The 23837-nt window shown below is 34.9% G+C and overlaps 1 protein-coding gene across 2 annotated transcripts; it reads right to left on the bottom strand.

The window, feature by feature from the left end:
* Nucleotides 1–2575: 2575 nt before the first annotated feature.
* LOC122686827 (caspase-13) lies at nt 2576–22727 on the bottom strand. 2 transcript variants are annotated; one of them, XM_043892176.1, is made up of 9 exons: nt 22624–22727; nt 17562–17816; nt 13415–13524; nt 12465–12638; nt 10998–11232; nt 9965–10108; nt 8710–8819; nt 6788–6891; nt 2576–3413 (listed from the first exon to the last, which is right to left on the bottom strand). In XM_043892176.1, exons 1-8 carry the CDS (start codon nt 22628–22630, stop codon nt 6793–6795), a joined length of 1134 nt encoding a protein of 377 aa, XP_043748111.1. In that variant the 5' UTR covers nt 22631–22727; the 3' UTR covers nt 2576–3413; nt 6788–6792. The 2 variants fall into 2 exon arrangements, with proteins under 2 accessions (XP_043748111.1, XP_043748182.1); XM_043892247.1 differs by lacking the exon at nt 17562–17816 and having other exon boundaries at nt 22624–22717.
* Nucleotides 22728–23837: the final 1110 nt, after the last annotated feature.

The raw sequence follows: 23837 nt of genomic DNA, 5'->3' as shown, positions 1-23837 counted from the left end.
GGAATATTACTCAGCTATAAAAATAAATGTATTTGAGTCATTTCTAATAAGGTGGATAAATCTGGAGCCTATTATACAGAGTAAAATGGGTCAGAAAGAAAAAGACAAATACTGTATATTAACACATATAAATGGAATTTTAAAAGATGATACCAATGATTCCATAAGCAGGGCAGCAGAGAAGACACAGTTATAAATAACAGATTTTTGGACTCAACTGGAGAAGGCAAGGTTGGAATGATTTGAGAGAATAGTATTGAAACATATACATTACCATATATAAAATAGATAACCAGTGTGAATTTGATGCATGAAGTAGAGCACCCAAAGCTGGTGTACCGGGGCAACTTAGAAGGGAAAGGAGAGGAGAGAGGTGGGAGAGGGGTTCAAGATGAAAGGGACACATGTATACCTATGGCTATTCATGTTTATGTATAGCTAAAACCGTCACAATATTGTAATTATCCTCCAATTAAAATAAATAAATTAATTTTAAAAAGGTGTTTAAATGGTTGTGTTTTGAATACAAGAATGCTATTAAATGTTGTATATTGATCTCAGTTCTTACAAATTATAGGATTATATTATTCCTTTTAAAATTTTTCAATGAATAAAATCATATTTTCAGAAACAGTGATGGCTTTGTTTCTTGGGCTTCAAAAAATTTTAGTTTATATTTTTAGCTTGCATTTTACTATCTTGAAATCTAGTGCAAAATCAAATAAAATTTTTTAATCTCTTATTTTGAGGAATGATTCCATAAAAATTTTTATTAAACTAAAACTTCATTTCCAGAGTAATTACTAGCTTATTAAAAAATATCAGCAATGTTTCCTATATGACTGCAATTGCTTTGCTAGCAATTGCTTAGCTAGTTGTTTAGAATATTTACATCAATGCACCTGAAAAATCAGCTTGTATTTTTCTAACTTTGCCTCTACTTCTCTGGTTTTGTATCAGTTTTGTTAGTTAGTTTAGTTGCTAAGTCGTGTCCAACTCTTGCGACCCTATAGACTGTAGCCTGCCAGGCTCCTCTGTCCATGGGATTCTCCAGGCAAGAATATTGGAGTGGGTTGCCATTTCCTTCTCTAGTCAGTTTTGTACTAGCCCTGAAAGAAATTTAAGAAGTTTATTTCTCTTTTTATTATATGGAAGCATTTAAATAAAATTGAGCTTATCAATTCTTAAAAGCTTTGTAAGACACTTCTCTACAGTCCTTTGGGTCTCTTCTTCTTCTTCTTCTTCTTCTTTTTTTTTTTCCAGTAGATATAGCAAAGAAAATTTAATGAATTTATTATTTATTGATTCATTTGTCTTTTCATTTCTTTATGTCCTCATTTGCTAATTTACTTTTTCTAGAATTCCATCAATGTTATGTACTATATTCTCATGATTTTTCTGTTTATGTTTATCTCTATTTATTATATCCCTTTACTGCTAATATTTTCTTTGTGCTTATTCTATTTTTTCATACTCAATCCTGGTGAATGTCTGCTATCTAATGAGTCCTTTTTAAAGGCAGTGTCGTGCTTAGTGTCTCAGACTGTAAGAATCTTCCTGCAATGCAGGAGACCCGTGTTCAATCCCTGGATTGGGAAGATTCCCTGGAGAAGGAAATGGAAGTGCATTCCAGTATTCTTGCCTGGAAAATTCCATGAACAGAGGAGACTGGCAAGCTACTGTCCATGGGGTCACAACGAGTTGAACAGGACTGAGTGAGTAACACTTTTACTTCACTTTTAAAGGAAAAGTTTTTCCTTCCTTCCTTTCTTTTTTTTTTTTTAAGAATCTGCCCAAATTTTTGTTTTGTTCTGTTATTGTCTCATTATATATAAATATATATATATATATATATATATAAATCTTTATCATTTGCTCTCTTCTATTTCCTTAATGGTTCAGTATTTTTCTGACTTCTCAAGTTGAATACTTAGTTCATATGTTTTCCTTTCTTATTTTATATCTGTATGTGTATTTTATAACTTATGCTTATATATGCATACACTATGTGCATGTGTTTTTATTTCTAATTATGTAGAAATTTGTTGCAGTCTTTGTATTATTGGGTTTTTAATGTTATCATGCATTAGTCAGAGAAGAAAGTTTAACTCTGTATATTCTTTGATCATTGTGATGTGTTTTTGTATGTTTTGGGATCTTTGGTTCCACGTGGAGAAGTACAGAAATGTCTACATCACAAGTCTTTGTACTGTTAGTTAACCATTACAATTCAAATTTCAGTTAACCCTTATAATTGAAAACCTGTACAATTTCAGTCTCTCCTTTTTAGAGAGGTAGTGTGGTGCAGTGGTTAGCAATTCAGATTTCAGAACAAATCTGATTGCACTCAAATTCTGATGTGGCCACCTACTTTATGTGTCCCTTTAGGAACATCTCTTAAGCTCTATTTTCTTTTATTTCATTATTTGTAAAATAGAAGTATTAATAGTGATTACTTCATAATGCAGTTGTGAGGATTAAGGTAGTGACTTAAATATACAATATCTCTTACAATAATCAAAATCTTTCAAATAATTTTAACAAACAATAACAAATATTACTTATTATGGTAGTATTTGATATCTAGAGAATCATTTTATTTTGTAATGCAGTTCAGCATGTACTGAAATATCTATTCAGCATTCTGCATGTATGTAATTGAAGTGCTGCATCTTCTTAGTCAGTAACTCAGATGGCCATGTTGCCAAAATTCCTCTACTGACATTCACTTTCCAGAAATGTTAACATTTTCTTTCCCATTGCTGACATTTCCCACACTCTTAGCTGTTCTTTATCTAATAATGGCTGTCTTTCTATACAAGCACACCCAGTTATACCATCTTAAATCACAAGCCCAATTTATTTTAGACAATTACCAAGTGTTTGCTAAATAACAAAAATTTCCTGAAGCTTTGAAATCTGGAAAGAAAATCATCAACAAGAAAGCAAATTAATTTATGGATAAGAAGAAAGATGCACAGGTAATAACTTTCTGAAAAAAAAAAATTAACTCGACCTGTGATGTTGGTTAAATAATAAATTAGAAAAATTATTCCAAATCATTCTAGTTGCAAGGTTTGATGAGTGATCAAAGGAGGAGGTGAGCCAGTTTGTGGTCCTTGTCTCCAGATGGGCACCATCTCCTTTCACCCTGCTGCTGAGAGCAAGTCATGACTAGTTCTCTTCACTCAATAAAGTGCAGGTATTATATGCAATACAACTAGAACATTCACTTTGCTTCTTCCACTTTATTTCCATCAATCCACCATTTTAATTGAAATTTTTTCTTAGAGGACCCCAAAGAACAGTTCATTTGTTTCCACTTTAATTGAAAGACAAAAGGTTAAACATGGATGCTGTGCTGATAAAAATGCTTCTTGAAGCTGACAAATGGTTAAATTTCCTGTGATTTTCTGGAGAAGAGAAAAAGAACAGAAAATCAACAAAGTAATCCCTGGAAGTCTTCAATCTAATCCTTACTGTGATTCTTTTTCTTATTTTCTTCCACATGCTTTTGCCATTCCCCCTACCTTCTATTGGTGACCTTTGTAGCTATTAACCAATAAGTAATCAGAGTGATCTTTGTAAAGTCTAAGTGAGATTATACCATTTTCCTGAATTTCACTCTGCCATTTCTCCCACTCACATTCTCTAGCCAGCTGTCTTTTTGCAGAATCTAAACAGCTTAAGCACGCATCTGCCTCAGGAGCTTATTTCCTGTTTCTGGTGTTGAGATGCATTTTCCACATAGAACTGTGAGGTTCACCCCACTACTCTATCCGTTCTGATTTCAAATCATTTCATCACTTCAAACCAGCCTTTCCAAAGTGATCTATCTATAACAGTACAGTGTCTATCATTTTGTGTCTCTTTAGCCTTTTTTATTTGTTTATTTTCCCTTAGCTCATACCACTCTCCGATATATATCTACTTGCTTGTATATTTAGATTCTGTCTCCACTTACTACAGTATGAGCATTTTGAGAGCAAGGATCTCATTTATCTTGTTCACTGGTATATTCTAAGCATCTATAATAGAACTTAGAACATAGTAAGTGCTTGATAAATATTAGTCAAATAAATAATTAAACCCCCAAATGTGGTTCCATAGAGCTAATTAGAAACTAAAAGTTATTCTGCTGAAGTATCCATGGGTTTTTGTAACCAGAGTATCAGAAACCAGGAGTAGAAGATGGTAGGTAAATATTTCTAGCATTGAGATGAAGTTTATAATAAAATATAATCTTTTTTAAACTTTATTTATTTTAATTGGAGGCTAATTATTTTGCAATATTGTGGTGATTTTTGCCATACACTGAGATGAATCAGCCATGAGTGTATAAGTGTCCCCCATCTTGAACCACCCTCTCACTTCCCTCCCTACTCCACCCCTCTGAGTTGTCCCAGAGCACAAGCTTTGAGTGTTCTGCTTCATGTATTGAACTTACACTGGTCATCCTTTCTACCTATGGCAATGTACATGTTTCAATGCTATTCTCTCATATCATCCCACCCTTGCCTTCTCCCACAAAGACCAACTATCTGTTCTTTACAACTATGTCTCTTTTGCTGTCTTGCATCTAGGGTCATCGTTACCATCTTTCTAAATTCCATTTATATGCATTAACATACTGTTTTGGTGTTTCTTTTTATGACTTACTTCAGTCTGTATAATAGGATCCAGCTTCATCCACCTTATTAGAACTGACTCAAATGCATTCTTTTTCTTATCACTGAGTAATATTCCATTGTTTACATGTACCACAACTTGTTTATCCATTTTTCTGCCAATGGACATCTAGGTTGCTTCCATGTCCTATCTACTGTAAACAGTGTTGCAATGAACATTGGGGTACATGCCTTTTTCAATTTTGGTTTCTTCGGTCTGTAAGCCCAGCAGTGGGATTGCTGAGTCACGTGGCAGTTCTATTCCCTGTTTTTTGTTTTTTTTTCAAGGAATCGCGACACTGTTCTCCATATTGGCTGTGCTAGTTTGCATTCCCACTAACAGTGTAAGGTTCCCTTTTCTCCACACCCTCTCCAGTGTTTATTGTTTGTAGCCTTTTTTTGATGGCCATTCTGACTGGTGCAAGATGATACCTCATTGTGGTTTTGATTTGCATTTCTCTGATAATGAGTGATGTTGAGTGTCTTTTCATGTGTTCGTTAGCCATCTGTAAAGCTTCTTTGTAGAAATGTCTCTTTAGTTCTTTGGCCCATTTTTTGATTGGGTTGTTTATTTTTCTGGTATTGAGTTTCATGAACTGCTTGTATATTTTGGAGGTTAACTCTTTGTCAGTTGCCTCATTTGCTATTATTTTCTCCCACTCTGATGGCTGTCTTTTCACCTTGCTTATAGCTTCCTTTATTGTGCAAAAGCTTTTAAATTTATTTAGGTCCCATTTGTTTATTTTTATTTCCATTACTCTGGGAGGTGAGCCATAGAGGATATTGATGTGATTTATGTCAGAGAGTGCTCTGCCTATGTTTTCCTCTAAGAATTTTATAGTTTTTGGTCTTACATTTAGATCTTTAATCCATTTTGAGTTTATTTTTATGTATGGTGTTAGCAAGTGTCCTAGTTTCATTCTTTTACATGTGGTTTGTCAGTTTTCCCAGCACCATTGTTAAAGAGTTTGTCTTTTCTTAATTGTATATTTTTGCCTCCTTTATCAAAGATAAGGTATCCAAAGATGGGTGGATTTATCTCTGGGATTTCTATTTTGTTTTATTGATCTATATTTCTGACTTTGTGCCAGTACCATATTGTCTTGATGCCTGTAGCTTTGTAGTATAGTATGAAGTCAGGCAGGTTGATTCTTCCAGTTCCATTCTTCTTTCTCAAGATTGCTTTGGCTACTTGAGGCTTTTTGGTGTTTCCATACAAACTGTGACATTATTTGTTCTATTTCTGTGAAAAATATCATTGGTAGCTTGATAGGGATTGCATTGAATCGGTTGATTGCTTCAGGTAGTGTGCTCATTTTCACTATATTGATTCTTCCAATCTATGAACATGGTATATTTAGGTCATATCTGAATGGTGTAGTGGTTTCCCCTACTTTCTTCAGTTTAACTCTGAATTTTGCAATAAGAAGCTCATGATCTGAGCCACAGTCAACCCCTAGTCTTGTTTTTGCTGACTGCATAGAGCTTCTCCATCTTTGACTGCAAAGAACATAATCAATCTGATTTTGGTATTGACCATCTGGTGATATCCACGTGTAGAGTTGTCTCTTGTGTTGTTGGAAGAGTATGTTTTCTATGACCGGTGTGTTCTCTTGGCAAAACTCTTAGCCTTTGCCCTGCTTTGTTTTGTACTCCAAGGTCAAACTTGCCTGTTACTCTGGACTCCCTACTTTTGCATTCCAGTCCCCTATGATGAAAATGACATCTTGTTTTTGGTGTTAGTTCTAGAAGGCCTTGTAGGTCATCATAGAACCCTTCAACTTCAGCTTCTTTCACATTAGTGATTGGATTACTTTATAGACTTTGGCATAGACTTGGATTACTGTGATATTGAATTGTTTGCCTTGGAAGTATACAGAGATCATTCTATCATTTTTGTGATTGCACCCAATACTGGATTTTGGACTCCTTTTGTTTTCTATGACAGGGGGATCCAGATGCATATATATAGAGTAAACAAATAACATATTGCCAAATTACATCAACAAGGAACACCAATTTACTAACTGACAACTAAAGCAATGAGCTGTCATTGGTCCTCACTATTAATATCACTTTCCTATTTCTTTTGCCTGCCAACAACATCTCTTGATACTTACTATTTTCAGTTGCCAGGAAAGAGGTAGAAATATCTTGTCATAGAAAGTCGTTCAACAGTGGGCATCTGAGCTTTAACATTTGGTTTTTCAAATGATTGTTGTACCTAAAAGCAAAAAGAGATTCTAGATGATACATATCTCTTATGCATCTCAGAAAATGTTTTGCAAAATAAGCCAAAGTTTTGTTTTTGTTTTTGAATGAAGGGTGCTCCTAGGATTGATGGAACCAAACCCTTGGGCATTTTAACTCCTTGTTGCTGCTATTCTACCTCTTAAATATAACACCCAATGTCAGAATAGCCTCTTTATCTCAAAATACATACCTCAGTCTCTCAGTCATGTCCGACTCTTGGTGGCCCCACAAAATTTTTGTCCATGGAATTTTCTAAGGGAGAATAGGGGAAGTGCTATTCCCTTCTCCAGGGGATCTTCCTGACCCAGGGATGGAACCTGGGTTTCCTACATTGCAAGCAGATTCTTTACCCTTTGAGCCATCAAGGCTCAAGCCCTATGCCTAAACTAAGCATTTTCAAATTTCATTTTCTCTACTTTCCATTTCTGATCTATAGATCTGATGATTAATTATCCATTGGTGTTTGTTCATGAGAACTGAACCTCAGAGATCCTCTATCTTCTACATCCAATCAGTCTAACTCTTCAATTTAATACTGTAGGGTTTTGTCCATAAGGTCTGAATGATGAGCAAGATTCACAGTTCCACCACTAAGTTGATCTTTGAAGCTTTTTTTTTTTTATCCCCATAGACTGATCAGTGAAATTGTAATTACTTAGATCCACTATTTCTAATCTTTTTTGAGGAATTCCCTTGAAAATGTAATGTTTAAATCTTATTCTTTCAATAAGACTTAACTTTCTATGTTCCTATTCACTGAGACCCTGACTCACTTTATCTTACAATTTCCTTCAATTCATGAAAGATATATTCTTCTTTTCCCACAGAAGTATTATTATTGTCTATGGATTTAGTTTAAAAACAACCACAGTTTCCCATGTTCATAATACCAGTAACTTTCTAACTGAAAAAGGAGGGACATTTATTCACACATTCATGCATGTATTTCTTCAATGACCATTAATTCCTACTTGCTAGCATATTGAGTATTGAATAAATCCCAGGCTTCATGAGCTTGCATTAAAGTAAGTAAATGAAGATAGCAAACACACAAATATATATTATCTGGGTGGTGGTAAGAGTTATGAAAAAAAAAATAAATTAGGAAGGAGGGAGGAAATAGGGAATGTCCTGAGTGAGGAATGAGTATTGAGCCTTCCCTTCTGGGCCACTCTATTCGAAGAATTTTTTCACTTCTGTCTCTTTCAAACGTCTTTGCTGTTCAGTTTCTAAGTCATTGATATTCTTTGCAAGCTGTTCACATTTCCTAGGACCTTCTCTTCATGGATCCTACCACAACCTGTATCACACAATATGTTTTTTGGAATATTTATTCAATACCCATCTCTCTCATAAGAAAGTAAGTTCTAGATAGCTTTACATCACATGTGTCTCACTCACATCTTTGTCACAAAGATATAACCCATTACTAAGTAGACCACTATATATATTTCATATATATATATATATATATATATATATATTAATATAACACTATATATTAAATGGAGCAGTGAAAATTAATCCAATATGCTTTCCATTCTTTGAATTATAAGAAATTATAGCCCATAAGATACACGCTCATATTTTGTTATATTTTGTTCTTCTGTGGTGCATTAATGCAGTCTTTTTGTAAATCAGATATTAAATACCTAGATTAAAGAAACCAAGTGCTACTCTACTTCTGTGTGCCTGAAAAAATCTGTCATTGTCACTTGAAAGGCAAATAATATTTAAGTTTTCCTTAACAAATAAATGATTAGAAAAAAAAAAAAAAAGATGAACTTACCTTCCTAAATACTTCCTCAAGATGACAGCACCAAGCATATTTTTGGAAGCATGTGATGAGCCGTGTAATGAAGAGAGAACCTTTTTTGATGTCTCTCCAGGACACATTATCTATGATGATAAGGAGTGGTAAGCCTTGGGCTGTTGTGTTCATAATTTTTTTTTTTTTTTTTTTACTTTTTTTTGTCTTTTAAAACAAAAATGTATCTTGGGAATTATCTTGACATATTTAGGGGAAGAACTTACAACCTTCCATTAACTCATTTTCCAAAAGAAGTTCAACTAAAGAAGCAGATCATCACAACTGAAGTTCATTTCATGGAGATTGCATTGTCTTTTGGAGACTGACTCTCTACTATGTGACTTATGTTTATCCACTTGGCTTTGAAAAGAGACTTGAGAGATGATTGTAATTATCCTATTTTACAGAGGGAGGAATACAGGTTCAGAAGGAAGAATTTCCCCATAATCATACATATGGTTGTTTACAGATTATAAACCATGATGTCTTTCACAATATCGGGAACAAAATAAATGAATAGATCTAACGAAACTTTTGTAAGGGAGGGATATGCTTTTGGTATATCAGATAACAGATAGTGGTATAGATAGTGGTATATACTTATCTCCCTAACTCATTAAACTATATACATTAAACATGTAGAGCTTTTTGTATGTTAATTATGCTTCCATAAAGTGATGAGTTATTAAAATTTTCAAGTTAGAGATGCTCAGATATAATGCCTCTCAAGATGATTATGTGAAGTTTAAAAAATAAGTGCTGTTCCCTTACTAATAATAAGCCCCGTTTTATCATTTTCTTCTTCTTTTAAAAGGACATGCACCTACTTGCTAGTGCATGCTTATGGTGCTACTCTAAGAAGCACAGATGAGAATTAATAGAGAACATAAGTTGGAGTTGATAATTTTTAAGAAAGGGCAGTCAATCCTTAGATCCATAAAAACTATACTCAAAATGTTAAATGGATTTAATAGAAAACTGAATCAATAATCTGTTTTTAACTAGTGTGATGGCAAAGGGATTATCTTTTATTATGTTGTTTTAATGGTTACTATACCTTTGGCTGTAAAGTGAAACAGATAATAACAATCATTTTTTAAAAGTGAAGAAAAAGTAAAATATATTGACAGTATTCAAAATTTGTATCAAATCATTGCTACTAATTTTTTTTTTTCAATCATTCAGAGATAGCCTTAGACCCACAAACCCCTGTCTGCAACTGAAAGACACATACGTGGTGTTGAGGAACAGAAGGCAATGAAGTCCTTCTCCACGTGGGTCTTGTAAACAGCGTCTTCTTCCAGGTTCTCGGGTGGCAGGGAAAAGCTGTCCACCAGGGCTGCTGGGGAGTCACTGACCCACAGTTCCCCACGGTTTGCTGTAGAGACATCAACTTCCTTCACACTGTGTGTCTCCCTCAGTGTGACTACTGCAATTACCTCATTATTCTACAATGCTTACTCCAACTAGTTTTATACACAGAAGTACACACACAAATACACAAATGTGAGTGCATCTCCACCCAGCACTGCTTTTTCCTTATGTCATTGAGCAATACGCCATTTAAGAGTGAAAACATGTTAAAACTGGAGGAATGCATTTGCTGAGAATAACAAAGGAGTTAAAGCCTTACCTGCATAATCTCAGAGAATATTTATCATTTTATAGCTAAATTATTTCTACATTTCATCTTTAAAAACTGCTCTAAAAGTTAAAATGGTGATTGGGAGTCAGAAAAAAAAAAAAGAAGAAAACAAAAAAAATTCCCTGATATCCCAAGTTTTCTCGTCTCCCAAGTTATTTTCGTTTCAATAATCTAAGAGGAAAAAAAGAAAAATATATTGCTATTATATAATATCCTGACTTTCAAATGAAGTTCCTCTCAAGCCAGAGAACATTAAAATGTCTGTAAAACATTTACAAGCAAAGCGATCATTTAAATTATTTCATTCCAAAGTTAGAATATTTGTGTCTAATTTTTTTGAGGATTCTAGTTATCTCCTTCATCACTTAGTTTGGATTAAATTTATCAGCTAATTTATCAGAAATTTATCAGCTAACAATAATTTGTTATCAATTTGTTATCAGCTAATAACAATTTGTTATCAGATAACAAATTTATCAGCTGGTCTCATGAGACCAGCTGCCTAAATGGAATTTCCTAATAATTCAATTTAGTTTAAGATTGTTTCACCTAGAAATAAAACATGTATTACAAACACCTTTATGATTTTTATGAACTATGGATTCTTCATCTCACAACTCACCACCTCTGCAGGCCTGGACAATGATGACTTTAGGTTTGTCCTTTAGACTGAGGCAATTACGGTTGTTGAATATCTGGAAGATGATGTCATAAGGTAGCACATCTGGTTTTCCAACACTGTGCATAGTCCCGCAGATCCCATCCAGGATGCCATGAGACATGAACACCAAGAATGTACTGTCTGAGGATTTGTGCTCTTCACGTGCAGCAAATTTCCACAGCACTGATTCCATGTCCTGAAAAGACCACAAAGTCTTACTTCAACAGGACAAGCATTAAAATTAAACTGACCTCCTATTTATTATGATCAGTATAAGAAATGTCTGTAACATTTCAGTCACAGTGTCTTTACATAGTGGATGTTCAAAGATAATTTTATTTTTGTTTCTATAATGGATCAGTAGACTCAAATTTTGCTCCTGATATAACCTGTTCTCTTAATACATTTTACATTTGTTTATTGTCAGTACATACTTTCCCTTTCAACTGTTTCCTTTCTCTCATTACTTAATAAGAAACTTGAATATAAACATATCATACCATTTTCCTTCTAAAACACTCCCCATCATACTTAAAATAAAATAAAACTTCTGACATGAGCGTACTTCTCCTGACGTTCTTCCTCCTCCTCTGGTTATACAGATCTCTTCCTACTATTCATGTAATAGTTTCATATTCAGTTCAGACTTTTCACCTATAGTCATGCTTTCTTGGAATATATTTCATTCACATCTTTCTAGAGTTATCTTGTCTCTGACAGTCATGTGTCAGAGCCCATATTATCTCCTCAAAGATGTTTTTCTTGGTCATGATTGTGAAACATTATTATTTATTATTATGGTATCAGTAAAACAATCAAACATTATTACTCCTCATTCACCAATGTATTCTTTTGTTTCCTTTTTCCTTTTCACTTTCTTTTCAATCTTAAAGACATATAGATACATCAAATCTCTGAAATGTTCTGTTTTGCTTATGGTTTGATCATTCCCTGTCACCCAGCAAGTTCACCTGCATCAGTGTGAGCTGGGAACCTTCTGTCTCTTTTACTGACCCATCCCTCATGCCAGCACAGCCCCTGGCAGAGTCAGGATTCAGCATGTATGTGACTGCTGTGAATAGCAGCTCACTCCTGCTAGCATTCTTTACTCCAGAATTTTCTGGGAAATACTAGGGCTGAATATCGATCTTCACACTTCAGAATTGTGTGGGTATACATGCCCATCAGGTGTTTTTTGTTTTTTTTTTTTTCAGGTTTTATGGAATTAAGAATGTTTGAAACTCTAAAGCGACACAGATTTCACCTATCTTAATATTTACTTTACAACACACATTCACACACTTAGACATACACATGCACATAAATGAGACCTATGGTTGTTAAAGCATTTGCTTAGTATTATAAAGTTCCCTAGTTAGTAGGAGGATATGTGTTGAATATGTGTCAGGGTGGGTGAGGGACCCTTACGCTGGCTGTGAGTTTTTCTTCCACTTCCACAGTGTAGCCAAGACCCTCAAGCAGCTGCTTCATTCCAAGGATGTCAAGGGCAGCACCATCCCTGGGAGGCAGATGATCAAACTCTGTATTGCATATGATGAGAGCCAGACGAGTGCGGTCCTTTCTCTGCTTTATTGGATAGATCTACAGGAAATTGATATGCAATGAGTTTTATTTACCAAAATCCCTCTTAAACTTTCATATACCAATCATTGTTGCTTTTAAGGGTTTGCATAATTGTCCCCTCTCCTATCCCATACCATATCTCTCTTACTAATGGATTAAATTGACAATAGAAAAAAGTTCAAATTGAAAGTGAATTATCTTTGAAAAGCTCAGAACAGGATCCAAAACATATTTGTGATGGTTACTCAAGAATCTTGAGGAGACTAGAACAACTCCTACCCTCTCCTTCTTGCCTTTCTTCTACACCTAGTCAAATCTTTCTTAACATTAAAGATTCAGGTCAAATTGTATAAAAACTAGGAGATATTTGCCATTGGCTCCAGCTGAAAATAAATACACCAAAGATCATTTGCCTTAGGTAACATTATTTTGATACTATTTTTTAACACTAACATTATATTTTGCACGTTAACATTTTTTAACTAGATTGCAACTGATTATTACTCAGCCATGCTATTTCATAAATATTTTGATTCTATGACTACAGCTAAAATTCTAATAAATCCCAAATATATTTGACAACAAATAAATGAAAAAATGAGAGACATATTTTATCATAGGGAAAGATAATTGGAATTTGTGTGAGGCCATGTGATTTCCTCCTACTCAAAGTATTTATAAACAAAATTACCACTGTCCCCACCCTGCTGTTCGGTAATGACTGCTTTAAGAAATTTTGTAATTGGTGAAAACAGTTGTTTCTCTTCCTCCCTCTCATGTACAGAGCACAGCACCTCTCCAGCCCTTTCTTTACACAGTTTCAGGAACTCTTCATGAGGGCAAAGCTTGAGGGTAGCTGCAGATCCTGCTGACTCGTCTGGTCCAGCCACAGTTTCCTCAGGAGCTGCAGGACACATCACATGATATAATTGGTGATATCTGTCCCTGTGACCCAGTTATCACCCAAGAAAACTGACAGGGGACAGTCTGGGGAAAAGATTTTAACACATTGGGTCATAGAAGATAAATGTATTATCACTGGGAAAGAAGGGAGAAATACTTGGTAGTAAGAGCAGAGCTACTAACAAATGCAATAACAGATTATGATATTGTGAAAAAAATAACCTTGATGATTTGGGGTCAAATAACTTTGTTCCTTACTGAACAAAACAATTTTATTTTTCAGATAGTTTTATTCTAAGGTATTGCTTATCTATGTGAACTTTCTGTTGTCTCTGAGCAAGAGCACATTGAGTAAATATCCATCAGTGTTATCTATTATAAATATAATTGAATCACATGTGCAATTTTAAATTTTCTAATGCCCACATTAAATAAGAATAGTATCAATTAATTTAAAAAATTTAACATATCAAAAATATCATCATTTTAATGTGTTACTAGACACAATTTACGCACATAAAAACTAAGTCCAACATCTCAAGTTCATTCCTACTTCACACAACAAATACAGACACATACACCCCCAAATACTTAAAGGAATCTTGAATCTTGTATCATCCTGGTATTATTTTTTTTTCAGTCTCTCATGAATTCTTAACCTTTCCAGAGAAAATGAGCTTCAAGGATTCCTCATCAAGCTGTGAATTCAACTATTTAAAAGAGAAATGCTGTCTATTAACCATAGTACTGTACCCAGTGTCAAAAGGACAAATTTGTCAGAGATTCTACATTCTACATACTCTGAATGTCTTTTCCTCCAAATGCTGAATAACCAGCACTAGGTTTTCAACCCATATGAGGAAATAACTTCTCCTTCTTGGAAATATTTGTTTCTGACTCATTCTGCCTTAATCCCTTGAGAAATGTAATATTTTCTGAAACTGGTTGGCCTCATTTGACTAAGATTGTGCAAGAGACTGGGAAAGTCCAAAGCCCTTCCTTTGAGATGGGAAGAAAAGTCCTCATAAGCAAAAACCGGAAAAGAAGTTTATCAAGAACTAATATAACAGGGGTTTTGTCTATGAAAGGAATAAACCTCTATGTTCATTTACATGAACTAATCAAAATTTTCTTATTAATTTAATTTACATTAGAAACCCAATATAATCTTCTATAATTTTTTTCATTTATTTTTTCCATTACTTTTTCAATAATATTTTTATAAATGTCTTTCTAAAATAGTACGTGAAAAATATAAGCTCTGGAGATGCAGCAAATAGTAAGTCTTTAAGGGTACCAAAGTCTCTGAACATTTATTTTTGTAGATTATATGACACATAATCTACCTATTTCAGAAGATTCTACCAATGTGAAGATGTTTGGCGTCCTGGGATAGTCTCTGGTCAGAAGGTATGTTTTGTCATTGAAAGTCTCCTGTTTTCAGGTAATTCACAGGTTTGATGTACTCTCAAATTTAACAAATGTCACTCCTATTGGCCATTATGTGTCTATGTATAGATGCAGCATTTACAAATAAAACTGAAAATTAGACTTTCTTATATCTAATAGTAAAAATAGCATGAATCATTTCAATACAGCATAATAAATATAGTGTAACCTGTGGTCCAAAGGGAGTGCCCATGGGCCTGACAGAACAGCAAAAAAAAAAAAAAGTTAGGAGTTTAGATAAAAAATTTTAATATCTCAGTTTTATCTGTTATCTAATGGTGTGCTCAGGAAATCTCTTAAACTGAAACAAAAATAAAGATACTGATACTAGATAAGACAAGGCCATCTCCCTGGGCAAGTTAGGAATTTGAATAATTATCTTCCTGACTAAATAGCAGTTCTTGGCACATAGTCTGTGTGAAAGTGAAAGTGTTAGTCACTCAGTTGTGTCGACTCTATACTACCCCACAGACTGTAGCCCACAAGGCTCCTCTGTCCATGGAATTCTCCAGGAAACAAAATTGGAGTGGGTAGCCATTCTCTTCTCCAGGGGATCTTCCTGATCCAGGGATCAAACCCAGCTCTCCCACATTGCAGACAGATTAAGATAAGATAAAATGAAACAAAACAGGAGATAATTCAACAAATGGAAATCAGAATTGAAGTAATGGGAACTTCAAGATGAATTTAGCAATTGCAGGATCCAGAACAAATCTTCAACTGAAATAGTATATCCTATCAGAAGAGTCCGTGGCAGGCAGGAGGCAAGTATAGACCTATTTGTTAAAACAAATAGCTTGGATTCTTCCTATCTCCCACCCCATTTCCTCAGTACTATGCTAAGAACCCTCCATGCCCCAAAGGCCTAATACCCTAATATTGCACATTCTAATTGCCCAACTTACCCAACTTCCTGACCTAGACCAGGGTACTCTAGGTGTCCTCGGACTCTTCTGGAGGTTCCATGTACAGATAGAACTCAGGGGACTACTGGATACTTCATGAAAGGGTCTGCACCTGCCTCCTGCCTGCCATGGATTCTGTTGACAGGTTATTTCAATTTAAGATTCATTCTTGTTTCTGGGATTGCTAAAATCATTTTGAAGTTCCCATTACTTCAATTCTGATTCCTATTTGTTGAATTATCTCTGATTGTGTGTTGTTTTATTTTATCTTATATTTTCTTTTCTTTTCCATCCTGGCTTAGTACAGGATATTGAGTATAGTTCCCTGTGCTGTACAGTAGGTTCTTGTTTATCCATTCTATATGTAATGGTTTGCATCTACTAACCCCAAAATCCCCGTCAATGCTTCTCCCACACCTCTCTCCCTTGGAAACTACAAGTCTTCTCTCTGATATTGTTTCTAAATCCAAATTATTTTTATCCCATCCCAGTTTAAGAGAAAGTAATAAACTTGCACAAGGACCAACTTAAATATTAATAATAACATCTTGGATATCTATTAGACCAGCATGTACTTCCTGCTGGTGGTAGTGTCCCTTCTACATAGAGAAAGGCTTATTAAAAATACTTAGTTGCTGTAGTGAGGTCTCTATAATTGTGTGGCATTTTGTTTACTACAGCTTACTATTATTGATAAGCTCCAGTATTCTTGGCTGGAGTTTCAGGTTAAATTATAACAAACTGAGTCCATCACTGGGGAACTTAGACCTGAGGATATTTAGACTCTAGTGATGTTTAGAAGTCAATTAAAGTGAAGTTTTGAAAGAGGTTAAGATATTGGACACTTTATAGACATTCTCCTAATCATATTTTGTAAACTCATAGGAATACATAAGCATTGTAAAGGTATAAATATTATAAGCTAGAGAATAATTATGATAACTACTATTATTGCATGCATGCATCCAACTTTTATTATATGCCTTATGATATGCTTTATATATATGCTATATCCTTGGTACTCTGCTAGGAGCTATTATTCATTGGTGAAAAAAAAAAGTTGTGAACTGGATTAAGAAACTCAGAGGATTGTAGTCTTAATGAGATAGGAGATAGAAGTGGAACAGATCTGATGGGGAGAATTAAGTATTTCATTTTTTATATCTTAGCTTTGTGAAGTCAATAGAGCAGTAAAGTGGAAATGTTGAATATGAAGCTAGAGCTAGGCATACCTGGAGCTCAGAGCTAGAATATTATGAATTGTCATCCCATACCTGTCATTATGTTCCTGGCCTTACAAAATCTGTGACAAAGTTAGTGAAATTTTTCCCATTTCAAAGGATGCTCATATTGATGCTTATGGAGGATAAGAAACTTGAATGAAGACACATAGTGTCCAAAGTGACAGAAACCTAAGTTCAGGCTCAGATATTCCTTATTATAAAGTCTCTGTAGCTATCTCAATGAACAACCTAAACAGAAGACTCAGTTTCTCAGCTAATTGGAAATTGGATGCCCTCCCCAAAGTGACAAAGTGGCCTCTAAAAGGGCAATGATAGATTTAATTAAAATTATACATTAGTAATAGGAGGATGAGGGAACTATAGACGACAGTGGAACAGTCTTAGAGTCAAGTAGATTCTGAAAAAATTAAGATCTCCCTTGTAAAGAATTCTAGTCTTACCTTTTATACTGGTGGAATTTTTGTCTATGTTTAGGAAAGTTTGAACAAAGACTTGACCTGCCTCTTGGTTTTTCTGTCGTATAGAATCAACCAAGACTCGGGCTTTGTCTTGAAGTTTGGCATCATAAATTTTTTTCTTCTCCTCTTCCTCCAACTTCAGGACATTTTTTTCCACGAAGTCATCCAAAAGGCCAGAAATGAGTTCTTTGCCCAAAGATTCCAACATCTTAAGTGGGTTTTTGTTGTGTTTGTATTCTGTTAGAAATACAAAGCTTCAACTTGATCTCTTCTCAAAAAATCCAGAATTGAAAACAATGTGGTGGTTGATCTTTCAATATTATAGATCAGCCTGACACCAGGTTAATTTATTACTGTCTGGGATAATTTGAATTTTTGTGGGGAAATAAAGAAGTCAAATTATTAAATATTTTGTTGTAACACCATAGATATTATTTGATCATGTAATGTATGGGAAGACAAGATATCTCACCAATCCTTAATTAAACCTACAAAAGAGTTATACAGTCCATCTAGAAATAAAGATAGCCTTGACACAAAATGAGATAGTCTAAAAAAATTCACCAAGACATTGAACAAGAACTTTGGCCCAGAAGCATCAGCCTCATTGTCTATCTTCAAGTATTCTTTCAATAAATGTTTACTGGACAACTTTTATGAGAAAGAAACATGGAAATTAACAAAACATGAATAAAAATTTACCTAATATCTGTTCATTTTTTAATAACTAACATCTCCTAAAAGATAAGTATAAAGCAATATAAAATATTATTTACAAGTATACTAAGTAATTTATAAGTGTTAATATGATAGACACTCACAATCATCCAGAGAGATGGTTAATACTTTCCCTATTTTACAGATCATTTAAATAAAATGCTGGATCACATTTCTGTTCTTATGCCATATTCTATAAATTTAGCCATAGCATAGCTTCAGTAAGTACAATTGATATTTAGTAAGTCCTACTGGTCTCAAGTGCTTCATATGACTCTTCTCAACGTTAATAAAAATTTCATGTAACAGATGTATTAAAATTTCTATTATATGGTAAAAGAAACAAGCACAGAGCAGTTAGTTAAATATTTGACCAAAACTGTGTGAAGAGTGCGCCATGTTTAGTAAGAGGGCAGGGAGGGATTCAAACTCAGAGGTTCAGAATCCAGAATCACCACTCTTAAGTCATCAAGCTACTTTGCATGATACTTGGTAAAGTGAAAGTGAAAGTCGCTCAGTCCTGTCCAGTGTCCAACTCTTGGCAACCCCATGGACTGTACAGTCCATGGAATTCTCCAGGCCAGAATATTGGAGTGGGCAGCCTTTCCCTTCTCCAGGGGATCCTCCCAACCCAGGATCGAACTTGGTAAAGAGGTATTTAAGACAATAGAAAGTTATTCAGGGACTCAGAAAAGATTGGACACATTTCTTGAGGTGAGGGCACAAAAGGCTGTTTCTCAGAAAAAGTCACAGAAGCATTGGTCTTAAAGTACAGCAGACACGTCACAACAGAGAATTTGAAGAATTACAAACAACATACAATTAATGTATGAGATGTTTACTCTGATGGGATTCTATTTCATTTATTTCTGCCCTCAACAAGGTTGAAAGTTGACTGAATGATTGGTACTAGGAGAAACATGGCAAATGATTAAAGTTTTGTATAATTTTGGCATTACATCCTCTTATTATCTACATGTATCATGGCTTCAGTTATTAGCTTTAAATAATAAATTAATTATTTAAATAAATAATTTTTGAATTTATAGATCAGTCCAAAGATGGATCTCAATATTAAGGCTTATATAGTCATTTTATCTCTTCATACCACAAACTCATAAACAACTTTTAAAAGCTGAACTGCTCTTTTTTGTCACCTGCTTCATTCCCTATCAGTCAGTCAGACAGTTCAGTCTCTCAGTCATGTCCGATTCTTTGTGACCCCATGAATCGCAGCACGCCAGGCCTCCCTGTACGTCACCAACTCCCAGAGTTTACTCAAACTCATGCCCATCGAGTCGGTGATGCCATCCAGCCATCTCATCCTCTGTCGTCCCCTTCTGATCCTGCCCCCAATCCCTCCCAGCATCAGGGTCTTTTCCAATGAGTCAACTCTTCGCATGAGGTGGCCAAAGTACTGGAGTTTCAGCTTCAACATCAGTCCGTCCAATGAACACCCAGGACTGATCTCCTTTAGGATGGACTGGTTGGATTTCCTTGCAGTCCAAGGGACTCTCAAGAGTCTTCTCCAACACCACAGTTCAAAAGCATCAATTTTTTGGCACTCAACTTTCTTCACAGTCCAACTCTCACATCCATACATGACCACTGGAGAAACCATAGCCTTGACTAGATGGACCTTTGTTGGCAAAGTAATGTCTCTGCTTTTTAATATGCTATCTAGGTTGGTCATAACTTTCCTTCCAAGGAGTAAGCATCTTTTAATTTCATGGCTGCAATCACCATCTGCAGTGATTTTGGAGCCCAGAAAAACAAAGTCTGACACTGCTTCCAATGTTACCCCATCTATTTGCCATGAAGTGATGGGACCAGATGCCATGACCTTAGTTTTCTGAATGTTGAGCTTTAAGCCAACTTTTTCACTCTCCTCTTTCACTTTCATCTAGAGGCTTTTTAGTTCCTCTTCAGTTTCTGCCATAAGGGTGGTGTTGTCTGCATATCTGAGGTTATTGATATTTCTCCCAGCAATATGTACTAGTAAATTATTTACAGTCAATTACACCAAGTCAGTAAAAACTGGTGATATTGAACCTCTTCTACCATCTATATTTTATTTTCCATTTCACATCAAACTGTATTGATTATATGTGCTAAATATTTGCAGAATCTGACTTCTTTTCCTTTTCTAATAGTTCAGTACTCCAGTTCTGAGCAATATCTTTTCTTTTTTAATTACTCTAAGAATCAGGTAAGTCTACTCTTGTACCTTTGTAATCAGTTCTTCACAGTGATGCAGAGTCAGTGTTCTAAAATCTTTTGAATATACTTCACTATGAAATGTCTCAGCTTAATGTAATCTAGGGCTTTCCTGGCAGCTCAGAGGTTAAAGTGTCTGCCTGCAATGTGGGAGACCTGGGTTCGATCCCTGGGTCGGAAAGATCCCCTGGAGAAGGAAATGGCAACCCACTCCAGCATTCTGGCCTGGAGAATCCCATGGACGGAGGAGCCTGGTGAGCTACATTCGTCCATGGGGTCACAGAGAGTTGGACAGACTGAGCGCCTTCCCTTACTGCGATCTAGGTCTTCTCGCTCAGCCTCATCCTCTGCTACCACACCCGCCTTGCTCATTATACTTTGAACACTTTGCTCTTCATTCAGGTTCTAGAAAGTGATGTACAGTTTCTCACACCCGACATTCCTTATTCTTTTCTTTTTATCTTCAAGTCTCAAATGACATGCCATTTCCTCTTAGAAATGCTCCCTAATGCTTAAGACCAGACCGAGCGTCAGAGCTATATGCTCCCAGAGAGACTTGTTTCAACCTAAGGTAGCATTTTTTTCCCTTATAGTTAACTAGTTAACAATGGCAACCAAACTCTTTAGTGTATTGTATCCCTCCACTAGTTTTTATGTACTACTTTTCAGTTTCTCATGTCTGTTTTCTAATGATGTCCTGATTCCAATTCAGTAACCAGTGAAGTCATCCTGCCTAGCTAAAAATGCAGCCATGAGCCTGAATTTAAAATACTACTCCCCAGCCCAATGCTGTATTACTGTCCTGAAGAAGACACTAAGAAGATACTAGAAAACAGTCAATTCTCACATTTTAGGAGCTTAAATTAAATGTGTGAAATGAGACAGAAACCTGGAAATAATTACACGACAGGGAAAATGAAAGAAATAAAGAAACACAGTAGCAAGAAAGTATGAGTGGGGTGAATGCAATAAAAATTTTTTAAGGAAACTGAAATTTTGCTTTAGAGAGATTAATGAAAGGGTGAATACATATTAATATATTCTGAAAAGTAGGAAAACCTGCCTGACAGGTTCAGACATTTTTGTTTGTTTGTTTTAATGGTAGTAAGAATCATTGCAATTTCTTGAGTGAGAAAATCTAAGTTTAGATATCTAGAGCATAAGAAAGATAATGATCTATTCTTTCCTAACAATGCTAATCTGAAGACAAGCCTGATGCAGATACATAAGAATCATTTGTAGATCTTTAAAATATTATAAATTACAGCCTATTCATGATTGAGTAATTTAAGGTTAGGGAGGGGGAAATAATCTAAATTTGTTAATGTCTACAGATTATTTAGATTTATTGTAAAGTTTAGAAATCATTGATTTAATTGAACCTCTTCCTTTACAAATGAAGAAAATGAAGCAAAGAAATGATTTAAAATGCTTGAATATTAGCTGCATAAATAGCATAAATAATAGCTGCATAAATAGACTCCATTTCTTATGCCCTCCAGCTCCTGTGTGTAAGATATGTGACCTGAAAGCAGTATGCAAGATGGATTGGAAGATTAAATTCTGGAGAGAAGGAGACCAGTTAAAAACTGTGATATCAGTCCAAGAAATAGTATGCTAGAGTAGCTAGCCCCAGAGCTAGAAAGGAGGAAAAAATGGAATCACTTAATAAAGACCAAGAGCATAATTCAAAACAGGAGATGGTAAGGGAGGGTGGGAATTCAAAGACTCACTTATCTGATCATGGAGAGAGTTTTATGAAATCAAGAGGAAGCCTAGAAGATATCATAATGCATTTAAGAATTTTCAGAGTTTTCTCACATATAAAAATGTACTGTATTTTTCTTTACCCACCCTTCATTTTGATTATCAGAAGCTGTAAGAAAAGAATTAACTGCTTCCTGGCTCTGAGCTATGTGTAGATCATACTCTGCTTCAGTCTCTGAGGCAGAGTTCCCCAACTTAAGTTATACACAACTAACATGAAGAATTTAACTTTCACAGAATCGGCTCACTTCCCTTTTGTATATTTCTGTCACAGAGCAATTAATAAAGTGTTTTCTAAGACTCAAATGTCTGACCCTTAGCTAGGAAAAAGACCCCTACTCACCAGCCATAGATAATAGGCTTAGTATCTTCCTACTGCCTTGAAGGAGCACAATCTCGAAAATGAAAGTTACTGGGCATTTCCTTAGTACAGGAGGCTGAGACTTCTAACCACAGATTGGGAAATTCCTGTTCAGAACTTCCGGGTTCACTGTCGGGAAATCCCCTGTAGTCAGCAAATGAATTTCCAAATCCTTTGGGAAGAAATGTTTATTCATTTTGGACGAAAAAAATTGAAATGACAAGACACTTTCTGACCTATGTTGGCACCTCTGTTTTTTTGTGTGTTTTTTGTTTGTTTGTTTGTTTGTTTTTGTTTTTCCCTTTCCTCACTCTCCTACACCTTGTTTTCTTTGTTCTCTCTCAGATATCTCAGTGTTTAAAGGACTTAAAACTAACAAGTCTCATTTTGTTTCAGGATAAGGGTTATCTGAATAACTTTTGCTTCTTTTTTAACTGTGCTAATAATGGCAATATCATCTCCTCTCTGTCTTCCTGTCATTTTAAACATTTATTGGAAATAAGTTCTGAATACTTGTCTTCATTTAATGCTTTTCTTTTACTGCCTAAGCTTCCGTAACATTTAATTTTTACTGAAAGTGACAGTTCCTCTTTTTGTTATATTCTGAACAAAGACCGACCATAGAAACACTGTCAAGATGTAGTACAATGATCCCTGTGATAATACAAAAGAGATCAATTCAGTTAGTGAAAGAAAAAAAAAATGTGACATGCTCAACTTTGAAGATTTTTAAAAGGTCAGAAATTCTAGGTCCATCCATGTTGCTGCAAATCATACTACAGAAATAAGTCAGATAAGAAAAATAAATATCATATGATAGCACTTACATTTGGAATTGAAAGAAAGTGGTACAAATGAACTTTTTTATGAAACAGATGCAGAAAATAACCTTTTTTTTTTTTTTTTTAATAAACTTATGTTTACCAAAAGCAAGCAAGGGGAGGCAAAAATTAGGAGATTGAGATGAACATATATATAACTATACATAAAATAGATAACTAATAAAAACCTTCTTTTAGCACAGGGAACTCTATTCAATATTCTATAATAACCTATGTGGGAAAATAATCTAAAAAGAGTAGATATATTATGTGTATAACTGATTAATTTAGCTGTACACTTGAAACTGACAGAACACTGTAAGTCAACTATACTCCATATATGTGTGTGTATATACATATATATTCTAATAAAAA

Source organism: Cervus elaphus, chromosome 1 (genome assembly GCF_910594005.1).
Source record: "Cervus elaphus chromosome 1, mCerEla1.1, whole genome shotgun sequence".
NCBI lineage: Eukaryota > Metazoa > Chordata > Mammalia > Artiodactyla > Cervidae > Cervus > Cervus elaphus.
The sequence above is the reverse complement of the archived record's forward strand: the minus strand, read 5'-3'. Positions and strand labels throughout refer to the sequence as shown.

Bases quoted from the DNA above. Each gene is read 5' to 3' on its own strand.
- LOC122686827 (XM_043892176.1), bottom strand. The intron at 12,639-13,414 runs GTGCTGTGCTCT...AATTTCCTGTAG, and splicing joins GTAAAGAAAGGGCTGGAGAG to ATCTATCCAATAAAGCAGAG. The intron at 11,233-12,464 runs GTAAGGGTCCCT...TGGTCTTTTCAG, and splicing joins AAGAAAAACTCACAGCCAGC to GACATGGAATCAGTGCTGTG.